At 41.2% G+C, this 10,572-nt stretch overlaps 1 protein-coding gene across 2 annotated transcripts; it reads right to left on the reverse strand.

Annotated features, from left to right (window-relative positions):
* Positions 1-1,747: 1,747 nt before the first annotated feature.
* Cbr-cyd-1 lies at positions 1,748-6,559 on the reverse strand (the record flags this gene model as incomplete). 2 transcript variants are annotated; one of them, XM_002630970.1, is made up of 4 exons in its annotated part: positions 1,748-2,316; positions 5,383-5,644; positions 5,850-6,206; positions 6,464-6,559. In XM_002630970.1, 4 exons carry the CDS (start codon positions 6,557-6,559, stop codon positions 1,748-1,750), a joined length of 1,284 nt encoding a protein of 427 aa, XP_002631016.1. The 2 variants fall into 2 exon arrangements, with proteins under 2 accessions (XP_002631016.1, XP_045100919.1); XM_045242435.1 differs by lacking the exons at positions 1,748-2,316; positions 5,850-6,206; positions 6,464-6,559 and having other exon boundaries at positions 5,273-5,407.
* Positions 6,560-10,572: the final 4,013 nt, after the last annotated feature.

Raw genomic sequence — 10,572 nt, forward strand, 5'->3', positions numbered from 1 at the left:
TCGTCGTCATCACCCATTTTCAAATTTTCTCTGTGTCCTACAACGTCTTCTACTTCTTTTTGGACCTCTACAAATATGTATCCTTATTGTTTTTTCTTTCTCTTTTTTCTTCTGCTTATCGTCTATGTTTTTGAATGAATAGAATCAAAAACAAAGCTTGGCTGGGGGACAGGTGTCAACATCATTTGAATTTTCTCTAATTTCACTTTTCTCTCTCACTTTCCATTCCTTCCAATCGGCTTCTTTTTTTTTCTTGAAGGAACCGTTTAAACACATTTTTCGTCGGCTTACTGTACTAATTAGACATGGATTGTGGTCAACATAAAACATTACACACTCCCAAGCAAACAAAATTCGGTCGAATGTCTTTGAAGACATTTTGACTTACGCTTGCGCGCGCTTTTTTGAATCATGTTGTGAATTGGGAGAAGCAGAAATGAGGAATAAGAAGAAAAAGACAGAAAAATATATATTTGAATGTCCTTGGCGGTGATTGGAATATGGATGTTTTGATGTCGGGAGTGAGTTTCTAGACATGGATTCAAATATATATTATGACTTCTTTCGTAAGTATCCAAAACATACGAAGATTTGAATTTTCTAGTTTAAATACAGTACCCCGATGTGGATTCTCAATTCTAACTACAGTGACCAAAGAAGGATGAAATTTGAGAATACAAACTGTTAAATCGCCCAGGAAGTGGATAGTAGTTACTATAGTCAGTGTCAGAAACTTTTGAGGGTTCACAAGCTAATAGTTTAGAATTCCGGGTTACTGTAGGGAGCATATATTCTTTAGAAAAACAGAAAAAAAAACCTGAAAATCTTTAAAAAAACAAATTTTTCATTTTGGTAAATAGGAGATTGTGTTTTTGGTGGATATTTCTTGTTTCTATCAGAATAAAGGATGATTCTGATGCAGGTTTTTCGAATACCAAAAGCTACAGTAGCCCAATCTGGATTTTCAAGTTTAATTACAGTAACCCGATGCGAATTCTCAATTCTAACTACAGTGACCCAATACGGATTTTCACAGTTAGCTGGAAGCTGTCAAACTGGAAAAAATCTTTCCCTGAAATTAAAAAAAAAGAACACAAACTTGTTTCTTGGTTGTCGGATCTTTATTATAAAGAAAAACATTAAAGCTAGAAAAAATTCAAATTGGCTTGTACATTACAAAAAAGTGTAGAATTGGTCATCAGTTGGAGGGAAAAGTAATGGAAGAGGGATGGTTGTTGAGCAAGAACAAAAACGATTTCTGAAAGAAGTGATTGGAAAAAATAAATTACAAAAAAAGGGTAAAGGGATAATTGATTGAACATTGGGGACGGTTGGCAGGATTTGACTAATCACGAACGAAGTCATGAATGTGACAAGAACCAGAATACGCTGTGAGAAGAGATTCAGAAGACGTGGGACGTCTTCTGGATCGGATCTCCATCTACAACTCGAAGGTTCGAGTACATTCGGACTCTCGGATTGGAGGGAAGGGGAATTTTTTGGGATTGCATTTTAAAGTTTTTTTTTGTTGTTGTATGGGTTTTAAAATGGTAATGAACTGGAGAGAAGAAATTGGTGACACCGGTTGGAAAAGAAAAATAAAGTTTGGTTGGGTGGAAATTGAGAGAATTGGGCGCATATAAAGTAGAATAGGGTTTTGAGATTTTTTTTGGAGAAAGTTTTGGTTTCGAATCGACATAGAACGGCTAAATGAGCTAAACATGCAATATAAATGGTATTGAATGGATTATTTAAATTTGAATATCTTTGGTGGAGTGTAATCCTCATCTTCGAACCAATCTGAGCTCCGACGGCGTTTCTTCTCGGCGGAGTTGGAAGGAGAGGAGAAGTCAGATGAGAATCCAGAATCGTTGAGTGGGGTGATTGGAGATTGATCGCATTCTGGGACCTGAGCGAAGACTTGGACTTGATGCGGTTCTTCTTCTCCGTTTGGTGGAGTGAGAGTGCCTTCAGGTGCTTTTTCTTTTGGGGAAACAACCATTTCCATCTCTTCTTCCTCATCATCTTCTTGCTCATCGTCTCCATCAATATCCTCCTCTTGCATTGCGATTGGGGCGATCGGAGCAATCGGTGCCGGTACTTGTTGTTCTGGCTCCACGGCGTAGATTGGGGCTGGTGCGAGACATCGCTTGACCAATGGGATGTATGGGTCGAGAAGGTTGATTTCCAACTGGAACATGTTGACCATGAGAGCCTTGATATCCTCAGCCAGGGGTAGGTGGTGTCGAATATGGGAGACATAGTAGAGAACAATGGCGCATTGCATTGATGGGAACAAGGTGGCCAGTCTGTGCACTGAAAAAGAAAAACATATTGGTATTTTTGTATTTTATATATTTAGGAAATGTTCTCAACTAATCCATCAGTCAGTTCGTCTTGCCAATCATTATTTTCCTCACACTCACTCACTCTCAAGGTTTTGATTTCGATCGAATAAGAAAAATAGACATGAAATTTTTCTGGTGGTGGCAAAGGCCACCCTCTTCCCCGTAATGTCCCGTATTAGAGATGATTATCTTGAAAACGAGTCGCCTCTCTGACGTCTCCTGATTTCTCATACTATTTCACTCCATGGAACTCAAAGTGCGCGTTTTCACACCTCGAGCGACGACGATGACGACGCGCGAATCTTTTTCGAATTCTAGAGAATACACAGGCGGCTGGTAAAACGCTTATCTATGCTAACATAAACTTTGGCAACGGCATACTGTAGATGGAACGGTATAGGCGTTGAAGGTCGCGGCACGGGTTTGAAAAATGTGTCTTTGGGTTTCACACTCCCTTTTTTTCGAAAAACCGTAAAACCCGAGTTTGAATACGCATCTGGGTGATATGTGTGACGTAAGATTTGACCCTTTCTTGTTGACGTCAGCTTCCATGTGCATTGTTTGGAGTTCTCTGCGCAATCGAGACATACGTTGCGCAAGGTGATTGCGGAGCAAAGTATTGCTCAGTAAAAGCCCCCCACGTCATCTGATAGTTGCGTCAGCTCCATCGACATCTGCTTCAAGCTCAGCTTTTCATTTCAGTTCACCTATTCAAAAATATCCCTGCGCAATTAGAGACCCCTTTCATCAAAGAATGAGCACCTGTTGACAGTGGGTATGTATTGGATTGCCGAAAATGGATGTACTGTACAGGCGAGGGTGTTGCATAATTGAATAGAATGGCACCGTCCGCTATCCGACAGCTGGTAGATGATGAAAAGGATTTGGATGTAGAGATATTTGAAAATCTTCATCTGGACACGCTTCCATTGCCTCGTAAGCATCTCCAGCAAATAAAAAACATTGGGTTAATTGACCGAATGGAAGGAGGTCAAACGGATGTGTCCAGAAGACATTGGATTGATGACTTTTTCTCCCACTCAGCTGCTCCTTTCTATTCAAATTCCAGGACACTGTCAATCAATTAGGATCATCATCATCATCCCCCCCCCCCCCCCATCATGAAACATTAATCAGAAACAGTGGGAGAATTTATATGAACCTTGAAAATACAGAGCCACCGAAGAAATTAGAATTTTTGAATCGAATGATTCATCAGCCTATCCCCTAATTTCAAATTTTTGGCAGTTGCTGTGTTGTAGTAGCAGTAATCATAATGTACATATGCCCAGCAGCCGGCACAATATGTAAAAGATTGCGACACACATCAACTTTCTTTGTTGTTTCACCCACACATACACCAACAGGCACCGTCTATGACAACTCGTCGTAAATCAACATCGTGCCTTTCTCTTTTTCCAGAAGAAAAGAGTCTCCCCGACAGTTTCACTTGTTCATAATCTACCCCACGGAATCTCAAATATAAATCAAGGCATGCGCCAGTGCTGCAGGTGGACCCACAAAACTTTCGGTTAATCCTCTCCTTCCTTATCCATTAGAATATCGATGTAAGGCTAGACAAACATTCCAAAAGTGATTGATCACTTGCTATGTTGCTAAAAGGATGCCGATCGGAAGTTTCTGGTGGTATTCAAATAAACTATTTTACTACTTAGGCAATCGAACATTTGAAAAGTTTTGGTGTCGGATTACTGTAGACATTCCTAGAAATCCCTCAACTTAAGGTCACTTCAAAAGGCACGAGATTATAGCACCATATGTCCAAGAAGGCACTACTAATTGTTTCTTTTTGTCGGGTGTCAAGTGATCCGGCACAATTAAACGGTTTGACTTAAAAGACACCGATCGCTGAGAGGGCTAAAATTGAAAATTGTCCAAATTACTAGGAACCTTAAGAAAGCCCCCTACCACCTGTGACGTCTACTGTTTACATACCATTAGGCCCTAATTTTCTTGTCACATGCTCCATTATTTACAGGTTCTCCCGTGATACGCTCCTCGCTAATCCGCTAGTTGCCTCATTAAGATGATTCTTATTGTCTTACTTTTCATAGGGTTTGTGGAATAGAATAAAAAACCAGATGGTCCTCCTCACATACACATACACAGTCATTTTTTGCCTCGCTCTCCCAGTATGTGTCACCTCACTCAGAATATACGGACGGCTTGAGAACAAAGGAGGGCAAAATGGTGAGGCAATGGAAAAAATGTGTACCTGGCACTCACCGACTCACTTACTGATCTTATATCTTAAGGTACCCAACCCTAACAAAGGCGCTAAAAATCTAAAATGGTGTAGGTCAAAGTCGCGTGTCAAATGGCCAATGAGCCGTACGCAAAAACTGTTTGGTTAGGCAAATTTTCCTTCAAGGAAGCGACTAAACTTGGTAGGTTTCTTTTTTAGGGCAAAATAAACACACAAAGAAAGTTTAGGAGAACGATTGCTAAGCTCATTAGACTGTAGACTGACCACCTGCTGTGTTGAGAACTTGTTTGTTTGAATTGGATTGTTTCCCAAGATGATGTTCCAGATTAGTTCAGAACCTTGCCAGGAGCTCTGGAGGTCCCTGGGCGAGTAGGGATCTTTTCCCGCATCCCCCCGCTAAATGACCATTATACTTGTCTTGCCAGCGTTCTAGTCCTATTCGTTTCCTACATTCTCAATTTATGTAAATGCAACGGTGTCATCCGCCGATTTCGTGTCCGACCTACCGCACAGTCAAAATTCGGACAAGCACATAAACGACCACCCATCAAAAAAAACTTGTCTTATTTCCATGATTTTCCTTCCAACCACCACCCCGGGAACCCCCTGGGTGGGCTGAATCGGCAAAAAGTACAAAAGAATGGGGGACAGCGCGACGCGAACGAAAAAAACGACTACGATTTTAGAGAGATTAGAACGCCGAATGGAGAACGAATTGAAAAATGACACGCGCCAGATGAGACAAAAAATGGCTGAGGACGAACTGAACTGACTTTTTCACTACAGAGAAAAAAAAACGAAACTCACTTTTTTGACACTTGTGAACGACATACTGGAACTCGGATCTCATTCCATGGATCTGTGGGTAGCTGGAGGCAAGGAAGTCGAAGAACGAGAACGCTGTTGGTGATTCAGTCTCCCAATCGAGAGCAGTGATCATCACGAGTTCCCACTGAAGAATCATCGGAATCGAAAGACTGTTATCCGAGTAGTAGGAGATTTTGAAAGCAGTCAGAGGATGAGGAGCCTTGAGTTTACTCGCCATAAACAGGGCAACTCCAGCGACCATCTGAAGGAATTGGCTCTGATTTCATTCGGGTATATTTGAGAAGGTGATCTAGACATAAACATCGAGACAGAGTGCTAAAATAGTAATCTACTCTCTTTTCGAGAGTTCTCACGAGCGACATTACCCCTGGGGAAGAATGGGACCCTGCGATCTCAATGATAGATCGCAGGGCTCTTAATAACTCCAATTAAAGACCCGAACTCACCTGAATGTCGTGCTTCAGAATACATTGAAGAGATAAGAATCGGTCAATTAGAGCCACAGCCAACAGAAACACATCTCCATCACAGTTCTCTTCTTTTGCCACATCATAAATCCAGTCGATGGCTTGCTCCCGATGGTATGGAGTCAGCTCATTTTGGACGGCGGTGAAGTATTCATAATTGGGTTTCAACATCTCCTCATACTCCATACAATTGTAGAATGCTCTCATATCACATTGAATATTGGGATCAGTTCGGTTATAAATGAAATATCGAGTCTTTTCCGAATGCTCACTATCATTGACAATGGCGGCAAGATGAGCAGGCATACGCCACTTGGGAAGGGCTACATTGCGATTCTGAAAAATTCAGAACTTTAAGGCATGAGTTTCGAACTACTGGTCAAGAAAATATTGAAAAGGAGAAGAGGAAAAGAAGAATCTTCTTCCATTTTCTCGTCAAGATCTATATCTAGATACACAGAAATGAGGGGAAGGAGAGGGAAAAGGTGTTGAAACATTTTCAAAGCATCAGAAGAAGAGGAAAAAATGAGAAAGGACAAGTTACCCGCTGTGAGACACCAGATGCCCCAAAAAACTTTTTCCCACACACTTACCAAGGTGGACGTCCTGGATGTACTTGGTTCTGGAAAGTAGTCGAAAGAAGAGGAAGAACCACTCGGACCAGCCGAAGATGAGGATGCGAAATCCATCTGGAAAGATATACAGTTGAGTTTGAGAGTCAAGAAGAAGAAGAAGAGTAAGAAGAAGACGTGATGAATATAGTACAGGTTGGGATTCAGAGGAAATATGCTTACTGATATTAACTTAGTTCCTTTGGAGACAACACCAAAAATGAGGTGATGGCAGAAAGGAGGAAAGGAAGAGGAGGGGTGCCTGTTGCCCTCCATCCCTAAGCTCCGCCCCCCTTGCGCACCTCCCCCCGGTCTCTTCGTCTTCCCCAGGGTATCTAGACTCTCACCCCCAGGGCCAAATGGAAAAATGATTTTGAGATGGAATTTTCGTCTATAGGATCTTCTTCAGGTGGTGTTGACGAAGAGCAGATGGATGGGATTCAGAAAGAAGTCAACGGGGTACTGGGTCATGGTGAAAAATGGATGTATTCTGGTGGTGGTGGGGGAGGGTGACAACGCTCTTTGGGTGAGAAAGAAGGTGCGAAAAGAGAACTTCAAGAAGTACTTCGGTAGGTCATCAGGTCATATGTTCAGGTGTCAAAATCCGTCACAAATTAAGACAAAGAAGACCTTGGAAAGTACCATTGAAGGTGTGAATAATGGTATAACTGGAAAAACAACATTTCTTCCGGCTAACAGGGGAAAAAAAGCGTCAAGGTTAAGCTTATTGGATTTGATGGAAAATTCTGGAGAAACATGAATACCAACACTTTTTGGATGATGATGATTAATGCTTACGGAGATGGAGAATGAGAAAAAAAATGGGGGAAAAGTGCGAGTGCCAGGTACTAATATACTTTTTTTTCCAAAGATCTAATGAGAGAAGGGGAAATCTAGTTTTCAGAATATCTGTTGATCAAGTTTCAAGGATTTGGTAGCAAAAATATACTGTAGGAAGAATTCGATTTCAAAGGATGAAACCATTAAATTAATTTCAAATTTTATCACAAACTCTCAAATGCTTGCAGCCAGAATTAGAAGGAAAAACACAGCAGATATTCAATGTTCAAAAATTTCAGAGGCAATTTCGATTTTTTCGAGATCTTATTTTTAATTCCGAATTTTGAACAATAGTTCAAAATTTCATCAATTGTGCCCTTTTTCTTCATTTGTTCCAAAACCTATTTTTCTCAACATATTTAATTCTGATTTTCTAGCTCCCATTCCCGTTCTCATAGCATTTCACCAAGCTCCCAAAGTTCAGCTTTTCTTCTCTAACTGGGTCAAAAGTGTGACCTAAAACAACCCAGCTCCCCTGTCCTATCCCAAACCGAAAACACCAAAATGTCTTCAATTGTTTTGGGAGCCCTCCCACAATGAATGCACAATGTGTGTTCCCAAACTAATAAATTGTCTTTTGGGACATTGGAACGAAAGAAAACGGTGACACAGGAAACAACAAATCAGATGTTGTCGGATGTACCTTGAGGATCCTTGGGGTGAGATGAATCCTTTGGGAGGATGATTGAAATCAAAGAGACAGGATCAAGTCAAGTGAAAGTTATCAAAATTATGGTATTCTGGTAGCCTGGGCCCCCAGGAGGATGCGCCAGGTGTTCGGCCAGCTGTCCCAATTCTGACCTCCAACTAACACGACTTCTTGTATTTCATTCCATCACTCGTTTTGGACAAACATTGGGACCACCATCAATCTATCCCTAGGCCTATCAGTTTTCGCGCACCTGACTCTGGGACACCCACTATCTAATTTCCATTTACTCAACACCCCACTAATGCGACACTGATCTTATTAATCTGATGGAATAAGAGGAAAAAGAGAAAAAAATGACCTTCTTCTAACTGTTTGAACAAGATTGAGAGTGTGAAAAAAAGACTCACTTACACTCAAATGAAACATTGCCCGTGGGTAGTTGTTTTTAGTATTTGGGAGTGAAAACTGTTGCGTAAGAGCCACACCAATTGGTCCTAAAGTGTGCACCAACGGGGTCAAATTCTGCCTCTCTCCTCCAAAAGAACAAATAAGATATAGAGAATGATGGCTAGGATTTAGCGGATCTACTATTACCGGGTGTTGCGCGAGCCGACAGAAGGTGTGGACCTTTGTGTGTGTATGAAGAAGACGTGGGAGGTCGACAGGTGCCTCTATATCTAAAGATGACGTCGATATGAAGATATTGTAGCACTGATGCTACAATACTACACGGTGCAATTCGGCACTGTTGCGTTGGTACTTTAAGTGGGGTCAGCCCAGGTTGGGGTTCAGATGAATAGAGATGCAAGTGGATAAGAAGAAGCAACAATAATTGAGAGACAGGTTTGAGATAGAGAACTTTAAGCATAATTCTAGGATTTCGAACCGATTTTAAACCGGAACGGAAATCTGGAAACTAGTTCTGAAATTATTAGAATCCTCTATCTCAAGACCTGAACCTCATGCACCTTCAGAACTAAGAATCGTGTCAAACACCAGGTCTCCCGCTGCTTACCCATCTGTTGGAAGCCCCATAACTTTCTTTATCTGCTCTCTAAATCTCTTCCAACCCAAATTATACGATAATCACCCTGTTACACAACTCTAATAAAATCTCAAACAATCATCGATTATCTGGTGGTACTTGACCAATAAATAATCCAACATCTGTGGTGTTCCTTGAGATCCTCCCCTGTCAAAAATCTGACTCCACTCTCTCTCTTAGAAGCTAATTATGAAGTGGGATAGCACCCACTTTTGGATTCCTTTATCTGTTTCTTTGGGCGTTCCGAAGGAAAAGATGGTACCATCTGCCACTTCTAGGTTCACCTTATTCCGACGGAATTCAAATCTCCGAACCTCCCAATCTCCCCATTAATATTATCTCTTGATCGTGGACGCGTGCCTCCGACACACTTTGCGCGAATCTTGTCTGGTGACAGATGGCTTCTTCGGGTATAGGGATACGGTCCACCGGTGTAGATTAGACAAAAAAGGGACAAGAAAAACGATGCCGCACCGAAAAAAAGAAACCCCCGAACAGAAAAGTCGTTCGTTTTTTTTCCTGCGATTCGCGCATTGGGAGGTCGGGCACCTTATGCACTTTTTCCTCTCATGTAAATTACGCAACATTTGTCACCCGACCTCCATGGGTGGGAATAGAACTAAACAATCCAATTTGGATCGTCTCGATATGACTGAAATGATGAACGGATGAAAGAAGAAGGTCGTTTGTGTCTCAATGGGGCGCCCTGTACCTGGAGGCGACAAATCAAAACCAATTTTGGTTTCATTCTAATGCTCTCTCAAATCTCATCCCATCATGAAAATTTAGAGTTGAAATCGAACACATTAACGAGATAGAGAGAGTGAGGGAAGAGAACTTGCACTTTTAACTAGTCTCGTTCGGATAGTACAAAGGATAGTTATCACCTAGCAATGTTTGCCCAGTCAGAGGGACTCGTTCCCGAAAAGGGGCAAAAGGAATACGATTTTTTTTGTTTCAAAAGTACAAATGTTACCTCATGGAACTGAGACACGTCACTTTTTTGTCGGTTAGTAGGCTTTGTTCAAAGAAAAATGGTTGGTGGTGCATGATGATGATGGGTGATGATGAGGGAAATTTTGAAGAAAACTCGAGTATGATGATAGTGAGGAGAAGGTGATAAGAATTGATAGAGAAGCTGATTAGGAGGTTGAAGACTATTTGAGAGGAGGTCAAATCGGTCTAAAATTCGGTCGCGAGCATAAAAAATTGGAAAAGCAATATCTGGACTAATCCGATTATTGAAATAGTCTAGTACATATTTTTGATCCAGAAATCCTGAAGACAGTATTTTCAAAATTCAACCTGATTTCTGCACCAAAATTAGAGATGTTCGGAATGTCGAAAATTCCGAGTTTCAAATATTCGGAATTTCGGAGTCTCGGAATTTTCAATCCCAGTTTTTGGAATCCCGTTCCGCAAATCGTTGACCAGATTTTTCTAGTTTTCTTCTCCGTTCAAGACACGTTATTCTCAAATGGGTTAGAATACCATAGATTACAGTAGCGAATTGTAGGCGCACTCATTCCTTTCTACGAGACAAAGTTTCGGCTG

This window comes from Caenorhabditis briggsae (genome assembly GCF_000004555.2).
Source record: "Caenorhabditis briggsae complete genome, chrII, whole genome shotgun sequence".
NCBI classification, from domain to species: domain Eukaryota; kingdom Metazoa; phylum Nematoda; class Chromadorea; order Rhabditida; family Rhabditidae; genus Caenorhabditis; species Caenorhabditis briggsae.